Genomic DNA, 26557 nt, shown 5'->3' with positions numbered 1-26557 from the left:
GTTTGCAGGGCACAGTGCTTGCAGAGGGCACAGTGCTTGCAGAGGGCACAGTGCTGGCAGAGGGCAGGGTTTGCAGGGCACAGTGCTTGCAGAGCACAGTGCTGGCAGAGGGCACACTGCTTGCAGAGGGCAGGGTTTGCAGCGGTTGCAGGGTGGCTGCAAGCCCCAGCGGAGCCAGGCTCCGGCGCTTGTCTCTTGGCAGCCAGGACTGGCTCCGTCTGCCTCCCGCCTGGCAGCCGCAGGGGGTGTGGGTGGTCCCGGGGCTGCGCTCGCCGCCGGGGCCGCCCGTCGCTGCCCGTGGGTGCCTGGCAGGGGGCTGGCCCTGCAGGGCTTCCCCCGGCAGCCGCGGTCAGAGCTCGGGGCAGCCTCGTCCCGTCCCGCCGGGTCCCGTCTCCATCGGGTTCCAGTTAAAACCAAATGCGTTCCGCAGCCGAAGCCGCGCTGCCGCTCCAGCCCTGCCAGCAGCGAAACAAATACCCACGGACTGCAACTCCAATTGCAGCTCAATTAGGGCTGGTTCCCAGGGCGGTCATAAAACCTCCAGTACGAAAACAAACAACCCAGGCAAACCACATCCAAGCCTGACAGCATCCTCTGGAATGCCTTTAAAATAACAAAGCAGGGCAGAGGGAGATGAAAGCGGCGCCGCCGCCGGCAAGAGCGCTCCTGGGCCCCCCCCGCGGGCAGCCCAGAGGTGGGCACAGCAGGTGTGGGGCACGGCACTTTGGCGTGGGGAGCAGCGTGGAGGAGATGGGCATGGAGGAGAGGGGATGGGCATGGAGGAGAGGGGATGGGCATGGAGGGGAATGGAATAGAGGAGATGGGATGGGTATGGAGGGGATGGGATGGGTATGGAGGGGATGGGATGGGTATGGAGGAGATGGGATGGGCATGGAGGGGATGGGTATGGAGGAGATGGGTATGAAGGAGACGGGTATGGAGGAGATGGGATAGGCATGGTGGAGATGGGATTGGCATGGTGGGGATGGGATGGGCATGGAGGAGATGGGATGGGCATGGAGGAGATGGGATGGGCATGGAGGGGATGGGTATGAAGGAGATGGGTATGGAGGAGATGGGATGGGCATGGAGGGGATGGGAATAGAGGAGATGGGATGGGCATGGAGGGGATGGGTATGAAGGAGATGGGATGGGTATGGAGGGGATGGGATGGACATGGAGGGGATGGGAATAGAGGAGATGGGATGGGCATGGAGGGGATGGGAATAGAGGAGATGGGATGGGTATGGAGGGGATGGGATAGGCATGGAGGGGATGGGATGGTTATGGAAGGGATGGGATGGGCATGGAGGGGATGGGATAGGCATGGAGGGGATGGGATGGTTATGGAAGGGATGGGATGGGCATGGTGGGGATGGGATGGGTATGGAGGAGATGGGATGGGCATGGAAGGGATGGGTATGGAGGAGATGGGATGGGCATGGTGGGGATGGGATGGGCATGGAGGGGATGGGATGGGCATGGAGGAGATGGGTATGGAGGAGATGGGTATGGAGGAGATGGGATGGGCATGGAGGGGATGGGAATAGAGGAGATGGGATGGGTATGGAGGGGATGGGATGGGTATGGAGGAGATGGGATGGGCATGGAGGGGATGGGATGGGCATGGAGGGGATGGGATGGGCATGGAAGGAATGGGATGGGCATGGAGGGGATGGGATGGGTACAATGAAGATGGGATGGAGAGCAGTGTGGAAGGGATGGGCATGGAGGGGATGGAATGGAGAGCAGTGTGGAAGGGATGGGTGTGGTAGGGATGGACCACCTTGGGGTCACAGATTCACAGCTTGCATTGGCTTGGAAGAGACTCTCAAAGCTCATCTTGTCGTCCCTCCCCTTCCCCTCCCCCACTCAGCAGGGTCACCTCCAACTAGATCAGGCTGCCCAGGGGTACATCAAGCCTGACCTTGAATGCCTGCAGGGATGGGGCCGGTGGAGTAAAGGATGCGTTGCCAGCAGGCTCTGGGGGGGCGAGGAGGAGGAGGTGGCAGCGTAGGCGATGCGGAGCTGCTTTGGCGAGGGGGGGTGGGGGTGGTGGTGGTGGTGCAGGAGCAGGCCAGGGTTGGGAGGGGAGGGGAGAGGGGGTGCTGCAAGGGGTGGCAGGGGCTGGAATGTGTGCCCTACGTAAGCCTGGCTTGCGCTGAGTCCAGCCAGTCTGGTGCCGCGGGTCGGGTTTCACGCCGGACTTTCCACCCAGCCATATTTAGCGAGAGCCTCCCCGGGCTGTCAGGGAGGGGAAGCCGCAGCGCAACTCATGAAGGCAGAGAGGCAGGCAAACACAAACAATGTCATTAAAGAGCCTCAGCACTGCGTGTTCCCGGCGCAGGAACGTTTCCCCCAGCCCTCCTCGCTCGCAGGCTTGCAGTCAAGCGGCGACTCCAGGCTGGCGCTCTGGGGGCAGGGTGGCACCCAGGGCTCTGCCCTGCCTGGGAGGGTTGACAGCCCCGGGGCTGAGCGCTGCCCCTGCCGGCCCCGGTGCTGCCGGGCAGGGACTGGGGGCTTCTGGCACTGGGAGGTGTCCTAGGGACGAGTGGGACACCCATCTGAGAGCTGGGGGTGAAGAGGGAGGGGAGAGGCTCTGCTCACTGTGCCCAAGGGGCAGTGGATGGAAACTGCAGCCCAGGAGGTTCCACCTCAGCAGGAGGAGGAACTTCTGCACTGGGAGGCTCCCAGAGGCCTGGAGCAGGCTGCCCAGAGAGGTTGTGGAGTCTCCTGCTCTGGAGCCTCTCCATACCCTGTCTGGATGTGCTCTGTGTGCCCTGTGCTGGGTTCTCTGCTCCTGCTCTGGCAGGGGGAGTTTGGGATGGATGATCTTCAGAGGTCCCTTCCAACCCCTGACATCCAGTAAGCTGTGCTCCTGGGAAGTGGTCCTGGTGACAGGGGGATTGCTGCACTCCAAGCAGCAGCTCCTGAGCCCCTCCAGGCAGGGACACTCTTGGTCTGCCATGCACAAAGCCACTTGATAGAATCACAGAGTGCTCTGGCTTGGAAGGGAGCTCCAAAGCTCATCCAGCCCAACCCCCTGCACTCAGCAGGGACAGCCTCCACCAGATCAGGTTGCCCAGAGCCCTCTCCAGCCTCACCTTCAATATCTCCAGGGCTGGAGCCTCAGCCACCTCCCTGGGCAGCCTGCTGCAGGGTTCCAGCAGCCTCCTGCTGCAGAACTTGTTCCTCACATCCAATCTCCTCTTGCTCCCCACAGACATTTGGTGGCATAAAACCCAAAATGGGCATTTTCTGGGTGTGACCTCTTGGCAGGGCAGGCCAGGAGCTCTCCTGGGGTAAATCCTTGCAGAGCTGGGCTGCAGAGCCAAGGGCCTGGCCTGGGCATTGTTTCTTGCCTCCAGCATCTCCACCCTGACCCAGCTCCATTCCACGGAGCCTGTGTGAGCCTCTAAGATTTTGTTTCCCTTCCCTCCAGGGGTGGCTTGGGGTGCCTGATGCCAGGCTGTGCCAGCTGCTGCCTGCTTCAGGCTGGTGCTCATGGACTGATGGCACTATTAGGCCTTGGGGGTGCTGGGGGAGGAGAAGCTCAGCAGGAGCCAGCAGTGAGCGCTGGCAGCCCAGAGAGCCAAGCAGAGCCTGGGCTGCAGCAAGAGAAGTGTGGCCAGCAGGGCCAGGGAGGGGATTCTGCCCCTCTGCTCCACTCTGCTGAGACCACAGCTGCAGCTCTGGGGCCAGTGCTGGAGCCTCTGTGCCAGGAAGGCTCTGGAGGGGCTGGAAGGTGTCCAGAGCAGGGCCAGGAGGAGGAGCAGAGGGCTGGAGCTGCTCTGCTGTGAGCACAGCCTGAGAGAGTTGGGGTTGTGCAGGCTGGAGAGGAGAAGGCTCCCAGGAGACCTCCTTGTGGCCTTCCAGGATCTGCAGGGGGCTCCAGGAAAGCTGGGGAGGGACTTTGGAGGGGGTCAGGGAGGGATAGGACTGGGGGGGATGGAGCAGAACTAGAAGTGGGGAGATTGAGATTGGCTGTGAGGAAGAAGTTGTTGCCCAGGAGGGTGGTGAGAGCCTGGCCCAGGTTGCCCAGGGAGGTGGTGGAAGCCTCCTGCCTGGAGGTGTTTGCAGCCAGGCTGGAGGTGGCTGTGAGCAACCTGCTGTGGTGTGAGGTGTCCCTGGCCATGGGAGGGGGTTGGAGCTGGCTGAGCCTTGAGCCCCCTTCCAGCCCTGACAGTTCTATGATTCTCTGACTGTCTGCCTTGGTTTGAGAGCCAACCCTGAGAGCCACCAGCCCTGTGCAGAAGCAGAAGTGTCCTGGTGCTGCCCAGGAGGGACCTGTGTGTGTGAGCAGGGCCAGGATGGTGTCACTTTGTGCCTGCAGCATGGACAGGACAGCAGCCCCGACCCTGGTGGCAGAGTGTCACTGGGGACTGAGGATCAGAGAGCCTGGGTTTGGGCTGATTTGAATGGGGGTTGAGCCAGGGGCTCCTTCAGAGCTCCTCTGAGAGTGGTGCTCAGGAGCAGCAGCGTGGCTGTGGAGCAGCAGAATCTGCTCTGCTGTCTCTGCTCCCTTCCCCACCTCCAAAGCACTCCTGGGGTGTTTTATGAGAGGCCTCCATGGGCTGTCAGCAAGTGATCTACTTGCTTGGCTCTGCAGCTCTGCTGGAGCCCTGAAGTCTCTTCCTCTCCTCTATTCAGAGCCTGTGATTTAGGAGGGAGGTGAGGTGGGGGAGAGCTGCAGGGCCCTGTCCCTGCTGCTGTGCTGCACCAGGGACACAGTCAGCCTTGGCAGGACACCACTGACTCCCCAGCCAGCCCCAGGGGGTGGGACATGGAGTGCCCAGAACCTTTGCTTCCCTGCAGCCATGGCCCCTGGGGCAGCAGGCTGAGGTCTGGCCCCGGGTGTCCTCAGCACACTGCAGCTGCTGAATTCCCAGCAGGAGCATTCCCCAAGGGGTGCAAAATCCTCCTGCTTCAGGTAACAGTGAGCCATGGTGCTGACACCATCCTGCCTCCACGGGGGAATGCTCCTCCTCTTCCCCTGCAGGGGTGCAGGATGCTGAATGCCGGTGGGAGGTTGCAGATCTCACCTCAGATGAGCTGCTCATCTTCTGCAGCTTGCTTGAGTACTGAGCTGCTGGGAGTTCAAATCATCATGAGAAAGTTGTTTGGGGTGAGGCTGCTGGAGGCCTGGAGCAGGCTGCCCAGAGAGGTTGTGGAGTCTGCTGGTGTGGAGAGCTTCCAACGCCCCCTGGGCACTGTGCTGCTGGGCAGGGTGCTGGGGGTGCCCTGCTGGAGCAGGGCTTGGGCTGGGTGAGCTCCAGAGCTCCCTTCCCACCCCTCCCTGCTGGGGTTCTGTGCCTGGGGAAGGACAGAAGCTGGCTCTCCTGGGCTCAGGGCAGGCAGGGCTGCTCACGGCTCAGCTGGTGGGACTGGGCAGCCCTGGCTGACAGGGACTGGCTCTCTGCTGGAGGCTTGGAGAGGCCACACCCTTAAACAAAATGCACTTAAAACCCCTCTAATGGCAACAACTCCTAACGCTGCTCCCTGGGCCAAGCTCTGCAGGGCTGGGAACGCTGAAGCCCAGAATGTGGAGGAGCCACAGCGTGCCGGATGGCTCCGTGGCCCTGCTCCTGTCCTCCGAGGGAGGGGGAGGAGGAGGCTGTCCTGTGCACATCCATCCTCATCTGCTTTTGGAAACGAATCCTCCTTGCAGTGCCTTCCACCAGCTGGGTCTGGGCAGCCCTGCCACATCCTTGTGCAGAAGCTCAGCTTTTCCAGCCGGAGTTTGCCGCTCTGTGGAGCTGCGGCACCCCGGGGGCGATGCCCACGCCGCCTCCCTGAGGGGGCACCAACACATCCCACAGCCGGGAGGCTGAGCTGCTGGGGCAGGCAAAGCATCCCTTGCCCCGCTGCAGCGCTTGCAGGAGGCATTTAAACAGCCAGGGACAAGAGGTGATGGTGGCTGAGCTGCCCCAAAGGCAGAGGGGGCTGAGACCTCCCTGCAGGACCAGGCTTCGGCAGGGCGCCGGCGCTGGCTGGCCCTGCCTTGAGGTCCTGACGTCTGGGGGTGTTGTTTGGAGCTATCACTTGCTCCACCACAAGGTTTAGCCCCAGATAAATCAAGCTGATTTCCCCCAGCCCAGATGAGCCATAGCCACAGGGCAGGAAAGCCTTTTACCTGGGGGGGCAGCCTGGCTGCTGGAGATGCTCTTCCGCTCGGGGTCGCTTCCCTCTCTGCGCCTCCCATTAAAAGCAAATCAGAGGAAGGGGAACAAAAAAGTACTGAGGAAGTCCTCTGTGTCCCCTCTGCTTCTACCACCTCTGAGAAAACCTCCTCCAGGCTGTGCAGTCTGCCTGGCCTGGGGCATTTGCCACGTGTTTGAACTGGCAGAGCAAAGGGCTCCCGCTCCACAGCACCCTTCCTTGCTCCAGCCTTGATGCTGAAGGCATGGGTGGAACAGGGATCTCTTACTAAGGGGTCTACAGCAGCTTCCAGAGAGGTACTTTTGGGGTCTTCCTGCCTCTCCTGGTGTGGGGGAGCATTGTTGCCTCCTGGAATGAAGGGAGACCTCAGTGGTATTGGGTATCTTGTTGACAAGCCTGCTAAAGGAGTTCTCTTCACTTCCAAGCAGAAGCTGGAGTTGGAGAGAGGAGGACTTGGGCAGCAGAGAGCTCTGAAACACAAGAGGAAGGGCAAAGTTTTCCTGGAGAGTCTCTCAAGTCAGTCAGTTCTCATTCCTAAGTGATCCTGGCCTGGAGCACCACTGGGGTGGCCAGCAGGAGTAGGGAAGTGATTGTGCCCTATGTAGGGCACTGGTGATGCTGCACCTCAAATCCTGCACTCAGGTTTGGGTCCATCACTCCCAGAAGGACATTGAGGAGCTGGAGCAGGCCCAGAGAAGGGCAACAGAGCTGGGGAAGGGTCTGGAGAAGAGGGCTGGGGAGGGAAGTGATTGCGCCCTGTATTAGGCACTGGTGATGCTGCACCTCGAATCCTGCACTCAGTTTTGGGTCCACAACTCCCAGAAGGACATTGAGGAGCTGGAGCAGGTCCAGAGAAGGGCAACTCCTCTGGCAAAGCAGGGCAGGGCACCCAGGAACACATCCAGGTGGGTTTTGAATGTCTCCAGAGAAGGAGACTCCACAAGCCCTCAGGGGAGCCTGCTCCAGTGTTCTGTCAGTGTTTCTCCTCTCTGACCTCTGCCCAACAAAGTCAAAGGCAGGAGCCAGGTGCTGCACTTTGAGTACTGGGTTCAGTTTTGAGCCCCTCAGTCCAAGAAGGACACTGAGGGGCTGGAGTGTGTTGAGAGAAGGGCAAGAGAGCTGGGGAAGGGTCTGGGGAAGAGGGCTGGGGAGGAGCAGCTGAGGGAGCTGGGGGTGTTGAGCCTGGAGAAGAGGAGGCTGAGGGAGACCTCCTTGCTCTCTGCAGCTCCCTGAGAGGAGGCTGCAGCCAGCTGGGGCTTGGGCTCTGCTCCCTAGGCTCAGGGGAGAGAAGGAGAGGCAATGGCCTGAAACTGTGCCAGGGGAGGCTTAGGTTGGAGAGGAGGCCAAATGTCTTTGGTGCCAGAGTGGTCAGGGCCTGGCAGAGGCTGCCCAGGGAGGTGGTGGAGTCCCCATGGCTGGAGGGGTTGCAGAACCCTGTGGCCATGGCAGCTGGGGGCAGGGTTTGGTGGCCATGGTGGGGTTGGGTTGGTGTTGGCCTGGCTGCTCTGGGAAGGCTTTTCCAACCCAAACAATTCCATGGTTCTGTGGTTCTATAACCACACTGGGCAGGATGCTCAGCCTGTCCATGTACCTCCAGCCCATGCCTCTGAGTGTGGGGGGGAAGGATCTGCACATCTGGTGCAGCAGGCATCAGGTACAGGCCATGGCTGTGGGTACTCTGCACTGCTGAGGCTACATCTGGAGTCCAATTCTGCGCTCCAGAACCCTGTGGCCATGGCAGCTGGGGTCAGGGTTTGGTGTCCATGGTGGGGTTGGGTTGGCGTTTGGCCTGGCTGCTCTGGGAGGGCTTTTCCCAGCCCAAACCATCCCATGGCTCTGTTTGCCCTTGTGCCTGGCCGGCAGCCCCTCCACGCCTGCCTTTCCCCTCCTCGCTTTGGGCAGGTCCTCGTCGCCGAAGATGACGCAGCAGATGCGGGACCTGCAGCTGGCGCAGGCCAGGAAGCCCCCCGGCCCCTCCTCGCCCAACGCCGCCAAGAGGCTCTACCGCAACCTCTCCGGCAAGTTCCGAGTCAACTACACCTCCTTCGACGAGGGCAGCCTGGCCGGGCGCCAGGACAAGGACAAGCTCCGCAAGGCCTTCCTGGTCAGTGCCTGCTGCCCCCACCCCGCCCCGCCTGCCCACCCTGGGGCTGGGGGCTGCTCCCGCAGCTCTCTACTGCCTCCAGTTCTGGGCTCCTGAACGCGAGCCAGCAGTGTGCCCAGGGGGCCACTGGGCATCCTGGCCTGCAGCAGGAAGAGTGTGGCCAGCAGGAGCAGGGACTCATCCTGCCCTGTGCTCAGCACTGCTCAGGCCACACCTGCAGTCCTGTGTCCAGCTCTGGGCTCCTCAGCTCAAGAAGGACATTGAGAGACTTGAAGGTGTCCAGAGAAGGGCAACAAAGCTGGGGAGGGGTCTGGAGCACAGCCCTGTGAGGAGAGGCTGAGGGAGCTGGGGTTGCTTAGCCTGGAGAAGAGGAGGCTCAGGGGAGACCTTCTTGCTCTCTGCAACTCCCTGCAGGGAGGTTGGAGCCAGGTGGGGGTTGGGCTCTGCTGCCAGGCACCCAGCACCAGAACAAGAGGACACAGTCTCAAGCTGTGCCAGGGGAGGTTTAGGCTGGAGGTGAGGAGAAAGTTCTTCACAGAGAGAGTTGTTAGCCATTGGAATATGCTGCCCAGGGAGGTGGTGGAGTCCCCATCCCTGGAGGTGTTCAAGAGGGGATTGGATGTGGCACTTGGTGCCATGGTTTAGCTGTCAGGAGGTCTGTGGTGACAGCTTGGACTTGATGATCTTTGAGGCCTTTTCCAACCTTATTGATTCTACAATTCAATGAGGTGGTGGAGTCCCCATCCCTGGAGGTGTTTAGGAAGAGCCTTGCTGAGGCCCTTGGTGCCATGGTTGAGTTGATCAGATGGTGCTGGGGGAGAGGTTGGACTTGACGATCTCTGAGGTCTTTTCCAACCTGGTTAATTCTGTGTTCTGTATCCTCTAATCTGTTCCCAGTGAGAGCTGCCAGCGTGCCACTGAGGGCTTCTGCAGCATGTTGCAGCCCAAGGGTGCCAGCGTGAGGCTGTTGCTCTTGGCACCCATGGAGTGTGATTGTTTCGCTCTAGGCAGCTAAGGGATTGGTCAGCTCAGGAATCCTGCACTCTGCATGCATCCAGCAGCTGCCCTCACAGCAGTGGCTGCAACATCCATCCAGCTGTGCCTGCAAGGAGCTGGTGCTCTGCAGCACGTGGGAGCAGAGCAGGCTGCTTGCTTTGGGTTTGTGGGGGGCTGGGGCGGGGCTGGGGTCTTTGGGGGGCTGGAACAGGCTGCTGCATGCTCAGCCAACCTGTGTGTCTCCTTGCACCCAGATCCAGAGCAATGCTGCACTTTTTGAGGCCGTGGAGCTGCAGGACCTAGACAGGGTCCAGGAGCTGCTGAAGCAGTACAGCCCTGAGGAGCTGGACCTCAACACTCCCAACAGCGAGGGGCTCCTGCCCCTGGACATCGCCATCATGACCAACAACGCTCCCATCGCCAGGGCCCTGCTGCAGGCAGGAGCCAAGGAGAGCCCACACTGTGAGTTGGTGTGGAAAGCCATCACCTGCCTCTCCAACCTGCTGGAACAGAGCATTCCAGGCTGCAGGGTCGGAGTGGGGAGGTGGGCTCTGGGCCCTGGGAAGCTGCCAGGGCCCTGCTGCGGGCAGCAGGAGCAAAGGAGAATCCACAGTGTGGGCTGGTGTGGAGATGCAGGTGATGGAACCTGCTGGAACAGAGCACTGCAGGCAGCAGGGGCTGGGTGGGGAGGTGGACTCTGTGCCCTGGGCAGCTGCCAGGGCCCTGCTGCAGGCAGCAGGAGCAAAGGAGAATCCACACTGTGAGCTGGTGTGGAGATGCAGGTGATGGAACCTGCTGGAACAGAGCACTGCAGGCTGCAGCAGCAGAGGAGAATCCACAGTGTGGGCTGGTGTGGAGATGCAGGTGATGGAACCTGCTGGAACAGAGCACTGCAGGCAGCAGGGGCTGGGTGGGGAGGTGGACTCTGGGCCCTGGGCACCTGCCAGGGTCCTGCTGCAGGCAGCAGGAGCAAAGGAGAATCCACACTGTGAGCTGGTGTGGAGATGCAGGTGATGGAACCTGATGGAACAGAGCACTGCAGGCAGCAGGGTCTGGGTGGGAGGTGGACTCTGTGCCCTGGGCAGCTGCCAGGGCCCTGCTGTAGGCAGCAGCAGAGGAGAATCCACACTGTGGGCTGGTGTGGAGACCCAGGTGATGGAACCTGCTGGAACAGAGCACTGCAGGCAGCAGAGTCTGGGTGGGAGGTGGAGTCTGGGCCATGGGAAGCTGCCAAGGCTCTGATGCAGGCAACAGGAGCTAGGAAAATCCACACTGTGGAGACACAGGTGATGGAACCTGCTGGAACAGAGCACTGCAGGCAGCAGGAGCAAAGGATAGTTGGTGTGGGGAGCTAGCACCTGGGTCTCCAACTTGGTGGGACAGAGCACTCCAGGCAGTAGGGCCTGGGTGGGAGGTAGACTCTGGGCCCTGGGAAGCTGCCAGGGTCCTGCTGCAGAAAGCAGGAGCAAAGGAGAATCCATACTGTGGGCTGGTGTGGAGACCCAGGTGATGGAACCTGCTGGAACAGAGCACTGCAGGCAGCAGGGGCTGGGTGGGGTGGTGGAGTCCGGGCCCTAGGAAGCTGCCAGGGCCCTGCTGCAGGCAGCAGGAGCAAAGGAGAACCCACACTCTAAGTTGGTGTGGAGACACAGGCCATGGAACCTGCTGGAACAGAGCACTGCAGGCAGCAGGGTCTGGGTGGGGAGGTGGACTCTGGGCCCTGGGAAGCTGCCAGGGCCCTGCTGCAGGCAGCAGTAGCAAAGGAGAACCCACACTCTAAGTTGGTGTGGAGACACAGGTGATGGAACCTGCTGGAACAGAGCACTGCAGGCAGCAGGGTCTGGGTGGGGTGGTGGAGTCCCAGGGCCCTGCTGCAGGCAGCAGGAGCAAAGGAGAATCCACACTGTGAGCTGGTGTGGAGATGCAGGTGATGGAACCTGCTGAAACAGAGCACTGCAGGCAGCAGGGTCTGGGTGGGGTGGTGGAGTCCCAGGGCCCTGCTGCAGGCAGCAGGAGCAAAGGAGAATCCACACTGTGAGCTGGTGTGGAGATGCAGGTGATGGAACCTGCTGAAACAGAGCACTGCAGGCAGCAGGGGCTGGGTGGGAGGTGGTCGCCGGGCTCCAGGAGCAGGACATGGAGGGGAGGGGACTGGGGGTGGGGGTGGGGAGCTGGCGCCTGGCAGAGGCTGGACCTGCTCTGACCACCTTCTCTTGCCCTCCCCCGGCTGGCAGTCGTGAGCCTGGAGAGCCGCTCGCTGCACGTCTCGACGCTGGTGCGGGAAGCGGAGCAGAGGGTCAACGAGCTGACGGCGCAGGTGGTGAACGAGGCGCCCGGCGCCGACTGCTCCGACAAGGAGAAGCAGCTGAAGGCCTGGGAGTGGCGCTACCGGCTCTACAAGCGCATGAAGGCAGGCTTTGAGCACGCCCGTGAGTGCCCGCCCCAGGCACCTCCGCGCCGGGCAGGGAGCAGGGCTCTGTGTGCCCAGGGGCAGGGCTCTGTGTGCCCGGGGGCAGGGCTCTGTGTGCATGGGAGCAGGGCTTCCTGTGCCCAGGGGCAGGGCTCTGTGTGCATGGGAGCAGGGCTTCGTGTGCCCAGGGGCAGGGCTCTGTGTGCCCGGGAGCAGGGCTCTGTGTGCATGGGAGCAGGGCTCTGTGTGCCCGGGGGCAGGGCTCTGTGTGCATGGGAGCAGGGCTCTGTGTGCATGGGAGCAGGGCTCCGTGTGCCCGGGGGCAGGACTCTCTGTGCCCAGGGGCAGGGCTGTGGCAGCCACCAGCACAGGGACCCTGTACCCAGTGTGAGCTCAGCGCTCTGGGAATCATGGAATGGTCTGGGTTGGAAGGGACCTCCATAGGGCATCCAGTCCAAGCCCTCTGTACTCAGCAGGGACATCCTCCACCAGATCAGGCTGCCCAGAGCCCTGTCCAGCCTCACTGGAGTATCTCCAAGGATGGGGCTTCAGACACCTCCCTGGGAAACCTGTGCCAGTGTTCCATCACCCTCCTGGTGCAGAACTTGCTCCTCACATCCAATCTAAACCCAACTCCCTTGAGCATGATGGGAGGCCTGGGATCATAGAACCATAGAACTGTAGAGGTTGGAAGAGCCCTTTGGAGCTCATCCAGTCCAACCTCTCACCCAGAGCTCCCAACCCAACACTGCTGCTGCACCCCCCTCCTTCAGCACCACCTCCAGGGGGCTTTGAACCCCCTCCAGGGCTGGGGACTCCACCACCTCCCTGGGCAACCTGGGCCAGGGCCTGAGATCCCTTGCTGGGAAGGAATTGTTCCTCCTGTCCAACCTGAGCCTCCCCTGGCACAACCTGAGGCTGTTCCTTCTTGTCCTGTCTCTTCATAGAATCATAGAATCAATAAGGTTGGAAAAGGCCTCAGAGATCACCAAGTCCAGCCTGTCACCCAACACCTCCTGACTAACTAAACCATGGCTCCAAGTGCCACATCCAATCCCTTTTTGAACACCTCCAGGGGTGGGGACTTGAACTCCTCCAGGGGTGGGGACTCCACCACCTCCCTGGGCAGCACATCCCAGTGGCCAATAACTTGTTGCATGTGAGAGGAGACCAAGCTCCAGCTGGCTCCAGCTTCCTTTGAGAGAGTTGTAGGGGACAATGAGGTCTCCCTCAGCCTCCTCTTCTGAGGAGGACTAAGGGACCTCAGTTCCCTCAGCCACTCCTCATAAGAGTTGTGCTCCAGGCCCAGCTTGGCCGGGAGGGGCATGGAGGGGCTCAGAGCGGCTGTCCCGGCTGTAGTGGTCCCTGCTCTCTCTGTCCCCAGGCGTGCCAGATGCCCCTGCCAACGTCCACCTCTCCGTGGCCAGCAGCTCCTCGGTGCAGGTGACCTTCTGGGAGCCCCTGAGCGTCAACTCTGCTGTGGTCACCAAGTACAAAGGTAAGGAGCGAGGTGCCCGGGGCGGCGCGGAGGGCACGCGGCCACGGCAGGCACCTTGGGTGTGCTGGGGGGGGGGGGCAGGCTCAGCCCCTGCTCTGCCATGCCCATGCCCGCCAGGGGCACAGGCAGTGCTGCTGCTGAGCCCCCACTGAGCTGCCACTGCCCCCAGGCATGGGCACACTGTGGCCTCTGCGCCACGGCAGCCAAGGCCAGGCTGCTGCTTCCCCCAGCGCCTCGCCCCGCACACGGGTGGCACTTTGCCCTCCTGCTGCTCCTGTGCCCCTCACCCACCTCGAGCAGGGGAGCTCACAGACTCAGTCACAGAATGGTAGGGGTTGGGAGGGACCCCCGAAGGTCATCGAGTCCAAGCCCCTTGCCAGAGCAGGATCAGCTGGGGCAGGGCACACAGGAGCGCAGCCGTTCCTCCATGCCCCTCTCCTGCCCCGCTGCTGGAGGCTGCTGCCCCTGCCCCATGCTGCCCCTGCCCCATGCTGCCCCATGGCTTGGTGAGGAGGAGCACAGCTCCCTGGCTCGGCCCTCCCACTGCATCTCCCTCTCTCCCCTGCCTTCACTCCACTGCCCCCAGCTCCTGTGGAGCTGCCCACGGTCCCCCCTGCAGCTGCTGGCCCCAGCAGGCATCAGCCGGCCCTGGCGGCCGGTCCCTGGGCAGGGGGCTCCTGACACCCTGGGGTCTCTCTGCTTCCAGTGGAGTGGAGCTGCTCCTCCTCCTTCTCACCGCTGCTGGGGGAGGCTGTGGTCGACAAGCTGAAGACCCTGAGCTTCACCATCCAGGGGCTGTCATCGGTGAGCTTTCAGGGTGCCCCGCGGGGGTCTGGGCTGCCAGGGGAGAGCCCCCGGGCTGGGAGCAGCCTCTGGGCACAGCATTTCCCGAGGGCTTATTCCCTGTGGCTGCTGTGGGGAGGGGATGAGGCATCACCTCCAGCAGGATGGGGTTGTGCCAAGCTGCTTGTGGTGGTCAGGACAGCCCACGGGTGTCCCAGAGAGGCTTCTGTCTGTCCCTGCTGCCTGGCCGTGGGGAAGCCTCTGCCCTGGGTGCCTGGGGGCTCGCCAGTGCAAGGCAGAAGGGACCTGTCCAGCGAGTGCCTCATGCCCCCTCCCTGCTCCTCTCCCCAGTGCTCCTCCTGGGCAATAAATCAGCGGCTGGCTCCTCTGCCACCTGCACTCACCCACCCCTGCCTCACTGGGGAGGGGAGGACCGGCCCCAGCGGCAGCTCCGGGGGCTCGGTGGAGCCATGTGCTGGAGCTCACTGCTGGTTTATGTCCCGCAGAACTGCGGGAGCCACCCGGGGGCTGCTGTGGAGAGGAGAAGGATGGAGCAGGGTGGTGCCCAGGGAGGTGTGGAGCGTGGGATGGGAACAGGAGGGGCTGGCACTATGCAGCACCTCCTGGGCAGCAGTTCCCAGCACCAGAGCCCCAGGACAGGCAGGCAGGGACGGCCGGCTCCAGGGGCAGGCAAAGCCTCCGGTGCAGTGCAGGCAGAGCGGCTTGGCCGCGGCAGCGGAGCCACAGCCCCGCAGCTGCTCTCGGGGCGGGAGAGCTGCCCTGGCACAGGGCGGATGGGGCTGCCCTGGCACAGGGGGGATGGGGCTGTGCTGGCACAGGGGGGGGATGGGGCTGCCCTGGCACAGGGCTGGATGAGGCTGTGCTGGCACAGGGGGGATGGGGATGTCCTGGCACAGGGGGGATGGGGCTGTGCTGGCACATGGGGGATGGGGCTGTGCTGGCACACGGGGTGATGGGGCTGTGCTGGCACACGGGGGGATGGGGCTGTGCTGGCACAGGGGGGGATGGGGCTGGGCTGGCACAGGGGGGGATGGGGATGTCCTGGCACAGGGGGGATGGGGCAGTGCTGGCGCAGGGGGGGGATGGGGCTGTGCTGGCACGGGGGAGGATGGGGCTGTGCTGGCACACGGGGGCATGAGGCTGCCCTGGCACAGGGGGGATGGGGATGTCCTGGCACAGGGGGGATGGGGATGTCCTGGCACAGGGGGGGATGGGGCTGTGCTGGCACAGGGGGGATGGGGCTGTCCTGGCACAGGGCTGGATGAGGCTGCCCTAGCACAGGGGGGATGGGGCTGGAGCGGCACCCGCAGCGGTGCTGCTGCAAGGAGCTGTCCCGAACCCATCCATCAGGCTCTGCGAGCTGCTTCGCAGGCTCCTGTCTGATTCGTGAGAGCCTGGAGACCTTGCAGCATCTGGCAGCATGGCTGGGGCTTTGCTCAGGGGCCTCCCATCGCTGCCACCAGCTCTCCGCAGCGTTCAGCCAGCTCCGGGGCTTCCGGCGCTGGGTCCTTGCCGGGCCCGGTGGGAAGGCAGCACCTCGACCCCATGGCCGTGGGGCTGGGGCACCTCCCAGCAAGGAGCTCTCACCATGCCCCTCCTCCCTCTGCCTCCCCCCAGAGCCCAGAGCCACCCAGCCGGGCCTGGAGGGGGGGATTCTCTGGTGTCTGATAACAGGAGCTGAGTCCAGTGGGGGGCTCAGAGCAGGTGACCCAGGCTGCAGGCTCCAGTTTAGTGCTGCTCAGGCTCTGTGGTGTGCAGGGCCAGGGGAGATCCTCCTCCTCCTCCTGCACAGGGAGCAGGAGAGCTGCCAGGCTGCTGAGTGTGGCTCCCTCCTTGCAGGGCACAGCTTACTACGTCCGGGTGGCTGCCTACAACATGAAGGGCTGGGGGCCCCCACAGGCCTCCCTGCCCCCTTTTGCCATCCCCTCCAGTAAGTACCACTGGGAATGGGCATGGCAGCTGGCACCAGCTGGGGGGGGGGGGGTGGATAGAGGGGTGGATGGGTGGATGGATGGATGGATGGATGGGTGGATGGATGGAAGGATGGATGATGGATGGAAGGATGGATGGATGGGTGGATGATGGATGGAAGGATGGATGATGGATGGAAGGATGGATGATGGATGGAAGGATGTATGGAAGGATGGATGATGGATGGAAGGATGGATGGATGGATGGATGGATGGATGGGTGGATGGATGGATGGATGGATGGATGGAAGGATGTATGGAAGGATGGATGGATGGATGGAAGGATGGATGGAAGGATGGATGATGGATGGAAGGATGGATGGATGGATGGAAGGATGGATGGATGGAAGGATGGATGGATGGATGGAAGGATGTATGGAAGGATGGATGGATGGATGGATGGGTGGATGATGGATGGATGGATGGATGGATGGATGGGTGGATGATGGATGGATGATGGATGGGTGGATGGATGATGGATGGATGGATGGATGGATGGATGGAAGGATGTATGGAAGGATGGATGATGGATGGAAGGATGGATGGATGGATGGAAGGATGTATGGAAGGATGGATGGATGGATGGATGGGTGGATGATGGATGGATGGATGGATGGATGGATGGGTGGATGATGGATGGGTGGATGGATGGATGGGTGGATGATGGATGAATGATGGATGGATGGATGGATGGATGGGTGGATGATGGATGGGTGGATGATGGATGGATGGATGGATGGATGGATGGATGGGTGGATGGATGGATGGGTGGATGATGGATGGATGGATGGATGGGTGGATGGATGGATGGATGGATGGGTGGATGATGGATGGATGGATGGATGATGGATGGATGGATGGGTGGATGGATGGATGGATGGATGATGGATGGATGGATGGATGGATGGATGGGTGGATGGGTGGATGGAAGGATCGATGGGTGGATGGATGGATGGATGATGGATGGATGGATGGGTGGATGGATGGGTGGATGGGTGGATGGAAGGATCGATGGGTGGATGGATGGATGGATGATGGATGGATGGATGGGTGGGTGGATGGATGGATGGATGGATGATGGATGGATGGATGGATGGATGGATGGGTGGATGGGTGGGTGGGTGGATGGAAGGATGGATGGGAGGAGGAGTTTGCTGTTCCCTGTGCAGTCCAGGACTCCCTCTCACTGCAGTACTGGGCCTGGAACCCTCCCTGTGCCACTCCATGCTTTCTCCCACCCAGCCCAGCCCCAGGCTCCTGCATTGCCTGGCACTGAGCTGGAATGAGGAGCATGAGCCCCACCAGGGACCTGCTTTGGGCTGTCCACACTCCCCTGCCCATCCTGGCACCAGAGGAGAAAAGCCACTGAGTGTCATATGAAGCACCCCAGGGTGCTGAGGGAGGCAGAGCAGGAGGATCACACTGGGCAGTGGTGGAGGCCCCATCCCTGGAGGGGTTTCCAGGCTGTGTAGATGTGGTGCTGAGGGCCATGGCTCAGTGGTGAGCTGGCACTGCAGGGTTAAGGGCTGGACTCTATGGTCTGAAAGGCCTCTTCCAACCAAAACCATTCTGTGATGTTCTGACTGATCTGGAAGGAGCAGTCCCCAAGGGTGAAGCTCAGGGCTGACCAGGCTCTGAGGTGGCCTCTGCCCCTTGCTGGGGGTCCCAAGAGAGATCTCCACTGCATGCTGGTCCCGTGGGGTCAGCACTGTCAGATGCCTGAGGAGCAGCCCCATGTGCACCTGGGGAGGCTAAGGCCACCCTGGCAGGAGGCAGGAGGGTGCAGGGCACATGGTGCCTGCCAGCATTGTGGCTGGCAGTGAGGCAGCAGGCAGGGTGCTGCATGTCAGCAGGGAGTGCCCTGGGGTGCCCGAGGTGAGCAGGCACCCTGTGGAGCTCTGCCTGCAGGGACACAAACACCACAGCAGCACTGTGCAGGGAGGCAGAGAGAGAGGTCATGGGGTCACAGCATGGGCTGGGCTGGAAGGGACCTTCAAGACCATCCAGTTCCACCCCCCTGCCATGGGCAGGGACCCCTCCCACCAGCACAGCTTGCTCAGGGCCTCATCCAGCCTGGTCCTCAACACCTCCAGGCAGGAGGCAGCCACAGCCTCCCTGGGCAGCCTGGGCCAGAGTCTCCCCAGCCTCACTGCAAACAATTTCTTCCTCCTCTCCACTCTCAGTCTCCTCTCTCCCAGCTCAAAGCCATTGGCCCTGGGCCTGGCACTCCCAGCCCTTGGCCCAAGTCCCTCCCCAGCTCTCCTGGAGCCCTTCAGGCACTGGGAGGCTGCTCTGAGGTCTGCCTGGAGCCTTCTCTTCTGCAGGCTACACAGCCCCAGCTCTCCCAGCCTGGCCCCACAGGGGAGGTTCTGCAGCCTCTGAGCATCTCTGTGGCCTCCTCTGGATCCTCTCCAGCAGCTCCAGGTCCTTCCTGTGCTGGGGGCTCAGAGCTGGAGGCAGTGCTGCAGGTGGGGTCAGGGTAGAGCAGAGCAGAGGGGCAGAATCCCCTCCCTGTGCTGCTGCTCTCCCTGCTCTGGCTGCAGCTCAGCACTCAGCTGGCTCTGGGCTGCCAGGGACCACTGCTGGCTCCTGGGGAGGTCTCCCTGCAGCCTTCTCTTCTCCAGGCTGCACAGCCCCAGCTCTCCCAACCTGGCCCCACAGGGGAGGTTCTGCAGCCTCTGATCATCTCTGTGGCCTCCTCTGGCCCTCTCCAGCAGCTCCAGGTCCTTCCTGTGCTGGGGGCCCCAGAGCTGGAGGCAGTGCTGCAGGTGGGGTCAGGGCAGAGCAGAGCAGAGGGGCAGAATCCCCTCCCTGTGCTGCTGCTTTTGGGGCTGCCAGGCTCAATGTGTCTGAATGCCTCCAGTGAGCCTATGCATGCTCTGCATTGCCCTGGCTTTGCCCAGCCCTGGCAGCTGCTGCCAGTGGTGTTTGCAGCCCTGTGTATCCTGTTTGCCATCCTGGGTGGTGTTCCCTGTGGCCAGGATCCAGGCAGCAGGGACTCAGCGTGGCTGAAGTGAACCAGGCACGAGTGGGCTTCAGGTATTTCTCCCTCCAGGGAAGCTCCCTCCCTGGCCCAGCAGCATGACAGGCTGGCACCTCCCTGGGTGTTTTGGAAGCTCCTAAAAATAGTGGTGAGCCCTGGCCAAAGCTAACAGAGCTGAACTTTCCATGGAAAACAGCAGCAGGCAGGCCCTGGGGGGTGCTGGAAGCCAGGAGCCTGAAGCTGAGGTTGTCCTCCTGCTCAGGCTCCTGCTGCTGCCAGAGGAGCTGAGTCCTGTGCTTGCTTGAGCTGAGCCCAGCTCCCAGCACTCACCTGGAGCAAGCTGCAGCTCCAGGGAACAGCTGGAGGAAGACACTGGAAGGAGTTAGAATCACAGACTGGGTTGGGCTGGAAGGCACCTGCAAGGATCACCCAGCTCCAAGCCCCTGCCATGGGCAGGGACACCTCCCACCAGCCCAGGCTGCTCAGGGCCTCATCCAGCCTGGTCCTGAACACCTCCTAGACCAGCAATAATGTGGCCAGCAGGAGCAGGGAAGTCCTTGTGCCCTGTGCTCAGCACTGCTCAGGCCACCCCTTGAGTCCTGTGTCCAGCTCTGGGCCCCTCAGGTTAGGAAGGAGGTTGAGATGCTGGAAGGTGTCCAGAGAAGGGCAACAAAGCTGGGGAGGGGTCTGGAGCACAGCCCTGTGAGGAGAGGCTGAGGGAGCTGGGGTTGCTTAGCCTGGAGAAGAGGAGGCTCAGGGGAGACCTTCTTGCTCTCTGCAACTCCCTGCAGGGAGGTTGGAGCCAGGTGGGGGTTGGGCTCTGCTCCCAGGCAGCCAGCAGCAGAACAAGAGGACACAGTCTCAAGCTGTGCCAGGGGAGGTTTAGGCTGGAGGTGAGGAGAAAGTTCTTCCCAGCAAGAGAGATTGGCCCCTGGGATGTGCTGCCCAGGGAGGTGGTGGAGTCCCCATCCCTGGAGGTGTTCAGGAAGAGCCTGGCTGAGGCCCTTGGTGCCATGGTTGAGTTGATCAGATGGTGCTGGGGGAGAGGTTGGACTTGGTGATCTCTGAGGTCTTTCCAACCTGGTTAATTCTCTTCTCTTCTCTTCTCTTCTCTTCTCTTCTCTTCTCTTCTCTTCTCTTCTCTTCTCTTCTCTTCTCTTCTCTTCTCTTCTCTTCTCTTCTCTTCTCTTCTTCTTTCTCTTCTCTTCTCTTCTCTTCCCTTCCCTTCCCTTCCCTTCCCTTCCCTCCCTTCCCTTCCCTTCCCTTCCCTTCCTTCCCTTCCCTTCCCTTCCCTTCCCTTCCCTTCCCTTCCCTTCCCTTCCCTTCCCTTCCCTTCCCTTCCCTTCCCTTCCCTTCCCTTCCCTTCCCTTCCCTTCCCTTCCCTTCCCTTCCCTTCCCTTCCCTTCCCTTCCCTTCCCTTCCCTTCCCTTCCCTTCCCTTCCCTTCCCTTCCCTTCCCTTCCCTTCCCTTCCCTTCCCTTCCCTTCCCTTCCCTTCCCTTCCCTTCCCTTCCCTTCCCTTCCCTTCCCTTCCCTTCCCTTCCCTTCCCTTCCCTTCCCTTCCCTTCCCTTCCCTTCCCTTCCCTTCCCTTCCCTTCCCTTCCCTTCCCTTCCTTCCTTCCCTTCCCTTCCCTTCCCTTCCCTTCCCTTCCCTTCCTTCCCTTCCCTTCCCTTCCCTTCCCTTCCCTTCCCTTCCCTTCCCTTCCTTCCCTTCCCTATCCTCTTGTTATTGGCCCCTGGGATGTGCTGCCCAGGGAGGTGGTGGAATCCCCACCCCTGGAGGTGTTCAGGAAAGGCTTGGCTGTGGCACTTGGAGCCATGGGTTAGCTGTCAGGAGGTGCTAGGGATTAGGTCCTAGGCTGACCTTGATGACCCCTGAGGTCTTTCCCAGCCTGGTTGCTCTCTGTGACTCCAAGTCCTGGAAGCCCTTAGCAGAGGAAGCAGCTGCTAGAAGCTCTGAGCATACCCTGAGCATGTCACCTGGATGGGGATGCTGTGCTTCTGATTCTGGGGAGGGGGGGGATGGGAAGGCCTTGTTTGGCCACGCCTCGGGGTGCTGGGGGTGATGGTGCTGTGTGTCCCCCCCCCAGACTGGCGGGAGCTGGACGGCCGGGCCCCGCGGCGCCGGGGGCAGGCTGAGGCTCTGGACCAGCTGCTGAGCCAGGTGAAGACTGTCCACCAGCACTGCGTCTGCCACGGTGAGTGCAGGGCCCTGGGGGGAGCCTGGGCTGCTGGGGGGGCTCACCTGGTGCCCCCCAGGTCCGTGGCGTGGCCGTGGGTCCGGGGTGGAGCCAGGGATAGGAAGGGCACGGCAGGGAGAGAGCTCTGCGGAGCTCTGCCAGCCCTGCAGGGCAGCTCTCCACCCGCAGCAGCAGCTGCAGCCTCTGCTCTCCCTGCTCCCCAGAGCCCTGCAAGAACCAGCCCCAGAGCAGGAAGCACTCGGTCTCCAAGAGCCTCAAGCACCTCTTCCACCCTGGCAGCAAGTTCCTCAAGACGCTGAAGCGGTGAGAGGCTGCCGTGGGGACGGGGGGAGCCTGGCTGCCGGCGGGGCCACGGGGCTGCTGCCCGTCCTGGGGGCAGCTGGGGGCTGTGCCAGCAAGCCAGGGCTTGGGGGGGCTCAGGGGTGGATGCTTGCCTGCAGTGAGCTGGTGGTGTCAGCGGGGCTGGGTCCCAGTGCCCACAGCTCTCATGTTTCTTCTCGGGGGTTGCTATTGGGACTGGCCAGGCCATGCCCAGAGCCACAGCCCTGAACCCTCTCCAAGCATCTCCAACACCCCACCGGCCTCTGGAGCCCACCACCCTCCTCAGCACCCCCCCTTGGCCTCCAGGCACCACAGCCAGGCTCCTCTGCATGCCTGGCCCCATCCACCCCCTTGCAGTGCCCATGGCATCAGCCAGGCTCCTGGCCATGGCATCCTGTGCATGCCTGGCCCCATCCACCCCCTTGCAGTGCCCATGGCATCAGCCAGGCTCCTGCACATGCCTGGCCCCATCCACCCCCTTGCAGTGCCCATGGCATCCTGCACATGCCTGGCCCCATCCACCCCCTTGCAGTGCCCATGGCACCAACCAGGCTCCTCTGCATGCCTGGCCCCATCCACCCCCTTGCAGTGCCCATGGCACCAGCCAGGCTCCTCTGCATGCCTGGCCCCATCCACCCCCTTGCAGTGCCCATGGCATCAGCCAGGCTCCTGCACATGCCTGGCCCCATCCACCCCCTTGCAGTGCCCATGGTACCAACCAGGCCCCTGGCCATGCCTGGCCCCATCCACCCCCTTGCAGTGTCCATGGCATCCTGTGCATGCCTGGCCCCATCCACCCCCTTGCAGTGCCCATGGCATCAGCCAGGCTCCTGGCCATGGCATCCTGCACATGCCTGGCCCCATCCACCCCCTTGCAGTGCCCATGGCATCAGCCAGGCTCCTGGCCATGGCATCCTGCACATGCCTGGCACCATCCACCCCCTTGCAGTGCCCATGGCATCAGCCAGGCTCCTGCACATGCCTGGCCCCATCCACCCCCTTGCAGTGCCCATGGCACCAGCCAGGCTGCCCTTGCTGGCAGCTCTGTTCTCAGTCCCTGCTCCTGCACTGGCCATGTGCCTCTTCTGCCTTGGGCTGTTGGAGAGGAGCTGAGGGCTGGGGCAGGGGCACCTCCTCCTCTTGCCTGGGGAGAGAGGCCCTGTGGGCAGTGAAGCCTGGGGGCAGGCTGAAGCTGCCCTCCCTCCCGTGCAGGGGTCTCTACCTGACAGCCATCTTCTACAAGGATGACAACATCCTGGTGACCCACGAGGACCAGATCCCTGTGGTGGAGATTGATGACACCTACTCCTGCCTGCTGATGCAGGATTTCCTCTGGTTCACCAAGGTGGGCAGCTCTGGGCCCCTGGGAGCCTCCTGGCACATCTCTGCCTGCCTGCATGCTGCTGGGGTGATGGCCACCACCCTCTGCCCTCCTGGGCAGGGGTGCCTGCCAGGTGTGGACAGCCCAGGTGCTACACAGGAGCTGGTGGCTCCTGGGCTTCCTGAGGTGGCCTCTGGGACCTCTGCTGTGTGGCCTGTGGGGCAGAGTGATGTTGAGAGCTGACTGCAGCCAAGGGCAGCCAAGAGGGCACCGTGCACTCATCCCCTCCACCTGGGCACCAGGGCTTGCCTGAGGCTTGCTGGGGCTCAGGAAGGACCAAGAAGGTAGGAAGGTTGCTCTGGGCAGCCTGCTCTGGCTGCAGCTGTCCCTGCTGACTGTAGGGGGGCTGGATGAGATGAGCCTGGGAGCAATCCCACTCTGGGATTCTATGCACATCTCTGGCTGGAAGGTCCTTACCCACTGAGGGAGAAGTCTGCCCTAGAGTAGAAGTTATCTACTCCAACTGGAGAAGGTCTCAGCCCCAGATGAAGGCAAATGTCTGGGAGGGCACAGCATGGTGCTTCCCCTGGGGACAGGCTCTGAGGCATCTCAGGGCACCTGTGAAGTATTCAAGGAGGGGTCAGGGCCTGGCAGAGGCTGCCCAGGGAGGTGGTGGAGTCCCCATGGCTGGAGGGGTTGCAGAACCCTGTGGCCATGGCAGCTGGGGCCAGGGCTTGGTGGCCATGGTGGGGCAGGGTTGCTGCTTGGGGATCTTGGAGGGCTTTTTCCTCTCCCAGCTGAGAGAGAAGCTGTGCCCTCTGAATCACAGGACTCCTGAGGCTGGAAAAGACCTCTGAGGTTGGGTCAAGCCCAGCCCATGGCCTGACACCACCCTGTAAGCTGAGCCCTGCCACCAAGGGCCACGTCCAGCCTCCTCCTAAAGACCTCCAGGGATGGCTTTGTAGCCTGGAGCAAACTGAGAGGGGATCCAAAACTGTAATAACCTGAGGGCTGGGGGGAAGGAGGGAGGGGACAGCCTCTGCCCCCTGGCACAGGCCAAGGGGCAGTGGATGGAAACTGCAGCCCAGGAGGTTCCACCTCAGCAGGAGGAGGAACTTCTGCACTGTGAGGCTGCCAGAGGCCTGGAGCAGGCTGCCCAGAGAGGTTGTGGAGTCTCCTGCTCTGGAGCCTTCCCAGCCCTGTCTGGATGTGTTCTGTGTGCCCTGTGCTGGGCTCTGTGCTCCTGCTCTGGCAGGGGGGGTTGGACTTTATGATCTTCAGAGGTCCCTTCGAGCCCTGACACCCTGTGAGCTGTTGATCCTATGGTGACTCCACCACCTCCCTGGGCAGCACATCCCAGTGCCCAATTCCCCCTGCTGTCAGGAACTGCTTCCTAACACCCAACCTAAACCTCCCCTGGCCCAGCTTCAGGCATTGCCCTCTTGTCCTGTCACAAGTTGCCTGGGAGCAGAGCCTGACCCCCACCTGACTACAGCTTCCTTTGAGGTGGTTGTAGAGAGTGATAAGGTCCCCTCTAAACCTCCTCTTCTCCAGGCTCAACACCCCCCAGCTCCCTCAGCCTCTGCTGCCAGGGCTGGAAGGGAGCTCAAGGCTCAGCCAGCTCCAACCCCCTGCCATGGCCAGGGACACCTCACACCACAGCAGGTTGCTCACAGCCACCTCCAGCCTGGCTGCAAACACCTCCAGGCAGGAGGCTTCCACCACCTCCCTGGGCAACCTGGGCCAGGCTCTCACCACCCTCCTGGCCAACAACTTCTTCCTCACAGCCAATCTCCATCTCCCCACTTCTAGTTCTGCTCCATCCCCCCACTCCTAATCCCTCCCTGACCCCCTCCAAAGTCCCTCCCCAGCTTTCCTGGAGCCCCCTGCAGATCCTGGAAGGCCACAAGGAGGTCTCCTGGGAGCCTTCTCCTCTCCAGCCTGCACAACCCCAACTCTCTCAGGCTGTGCTCACAGCAGAGCAGCTCCAGCCCTCTGCTCCTCCTCCTGGCCCTGCTCTGGACACCTCCCAGCCCCTCCAGACCCTTCCTGGCACAGAGGCTCCAGAGCTGGCCCCAGAGCTGCAGCTGTTGGTCTCAGCAGAGTGGAGCAGAGAGGCAGAATCCCCTCCCTGGCCCTGCTGGCCACACTTCTCTTGCTGCAGCCCAGGCTCTGCTTGGCTCTCTGGGCTGCCAGTGCTCACTGCTGGCTCCTGCTGAGCATCTCCTCCCCCAGCACCCCCAAGGCCTTTCCTTCAGGGCTGCTCTCCAGCCCCCTTCCTCCCCCAGCTCACACAAAGCCCCGGAGCAGCTCTGTGGGAGCAGCTGGGGTTCAGGGTGGGTGCTGCTGGCAGGGCAGGGTGGGTGCAGGTGGCAGGGGCAGGGTGGTTCTGCTGGCAGGGGAGGGTGGGTGCTGCTGGCAGGGCAGGGTGGGGTGCAGCTGGCAGGGCTGGGTGGGCGCTGCAGGCAGGGCTGGGTGGGTGCAGCTGGCAGGGCAGGATGGGTGCAGCTGGCAGGGCTGGGTGGGTGCAGCTGGCAGGGCTGGGTGGGTGCTGCAGGCAGGGCAGGGTGGGTGCAGCTGGCAGGGCAGGGTGGGTGCAGCTGGCAGGGCTGGGTGGGTGCTGCAGGCAGGGCAGGGTGGGTGCAGCTGGCAGGGCAGGGTGGGTGCAGCTGGCAGGGCTGGGTGGGTGCTGCAGGCAGGGCTGGGTGGGTGCAGCTGGCAGGGCTGGGTGGGTGCTGCAGGCAGGGCAGGGTGGGTTGCAGCTGGCAGGGTAGGGTGGGTGCTGCAGGCAGGGCAGGATGGGTGCAGCTGGCAGGGCTGGGTGGGTGCTGCAGGCAGGGCAGGGTGGGTGCAGCTGGCAGGGGTAGGGTGGGTGCTGCAGGCAGGGCAGGATGGGTGCAGCTGGCAGGGCTGGGTGGGTGCTGCAGGCAGGGCAGGGTTGGTGCTGCAGGCAGGGCAGGGTTGGTGCTGCAGGCAGGGCAGGGTGGGTGCTGCAGGCAGGGCAGGGTTGGTGCTGCAGGCAGGGCAGGGTGGGTGCTGCAGGCAGGGCAGGGTTGGTGCTGCAGGCAGGGCAGGGTTGGTGCTGCAGGCAGGGCAGGGTGGGCACTGCTGGCAGGGCAGGGTGGGGTGCCGCTGTCAGGCTGGGTGGGCACTGCTGGCAGGGGCAGCGTGGGCACTGCTGGCAGGGCAGGGTGGGCGCTGCCGGCAGGCTGGGTGGGCGCTGCTGGCAGGGCAGGCTGGGTGGCGCTGGTGAGAGCCCCGTGGTGCCCTGCAGGTGTCGTGCATGTGGGAGGAGATCCTGTGGCTCCGGCAGTGCCTCTCCGTCTCGCAGTCCTCCTGCTCCTGCGTCCTGCAGACTCGCTTCAAGATGCTGTTGGCCATCTCCCAGATGCAGGTGAGGTGGGGCCTGGGCAGGCTGCAAGCAGCTTTGGGGGGGCGCCGGACTGCGGGCGCCTCGGGGACAAGCTGGCAGATGTGGCCCGGCTAGGACCTGCCCGGGCTGTGCCAGCCCTGCCCAGCGTCACACCGGGGTGCCCCTGGCATCGTCCTCCCTGCCAGGCACCCACTGGGCAGGGAGGCGGCAGGATGGTGCTGGGTGCATCCCAGCAGCGCTGGGTTGGGCAGGGAGGTGCCAGGCTGGGGCTGGGTTGGGCAGGGAGGTGCCAGGCGGGGGCTGACTTGGGCAGGGAGGTGCCAGGATGGTGCTGGGTCCATCCCAGCAGCTCTGGGTTGGGCAGGGGGGGTGCCAGGCTGGGGCTGACTTGGGCAGGGAGGTGCCAGGATGGTGCTGGG

General features: G+C 62.7%; 1 protein-coding gene across 2 annotated transcripts in view; it reads left to right on the top strand.

Moving 5' to 3' along the window:
* Positions 1 to 26557, top strand: part of LOC137445469 (ankyrin repeat and fibronectin type-III domain-containing protein 1-like) — a 203961-nt gene that overhangs the window by 163238 nt on the left and 14166 nt on the right. For both annotated transcript variants that reach the window (XM_068147248.1, XM_068147249.1), the window contains 10 exons: positions 8062 to 8263; positions 9514 to 9721; positions 11494 to 11688; positions 13054 to 13167; positions 13874 to 13971; positions 15811 to 15901; positions 21013 to 21120; positions 21327 to 21426; positions 22657 to 22789; positions 26040 to 26159. In XM_068147248.1, coding sequence (XP_068003349.1) covers positions 8062 to 8263; positions 9514 to 9721; positions 11494 to 11688; positions 13054 to 13167; positions 13874 to 13971; positions 15811 to 15901; positions 21013 to 21120; positions 21327 to 21426; positions 22657 to 22789; positions 26040 to 26159 — 1369 coding nt within the window. The remainder of the gene's footprint in view (positions 1 to 8061; positions 8264 to 9513; positions 9722 to 11493; positions 11689 to 13053; positions 13168 to 13873; positions 13972 to 15810; positions 15902 to 21012; positions 21121 to 21326; positions 21427 to 22656; positions 22790 to 26039; positions 26160 to 26557) is intronic.

Source organism: Melanerpes formicivorus, unplaced genomic scaffold (assembly GCF_026170545.1).
Source record: "Melanerpes formicivorus ecotype bairdi unplaced genomic scaffold, bMelFor1.0.p_v2 SCAF_14, whole genome shotgun sequence".
In the NCBI taxonomy this organism is placed as follows: Eukaryota; Metazoa; Chordata; class Aves; order Piciformes; family Picidae; genus Melanerpes; species Melanerpes formicivorus.
The sequence above is the reverse complement of the archived record's forward strand: the minus strand, read 5'-3'. Positions and strand labels throughout refer to the sequence as shown.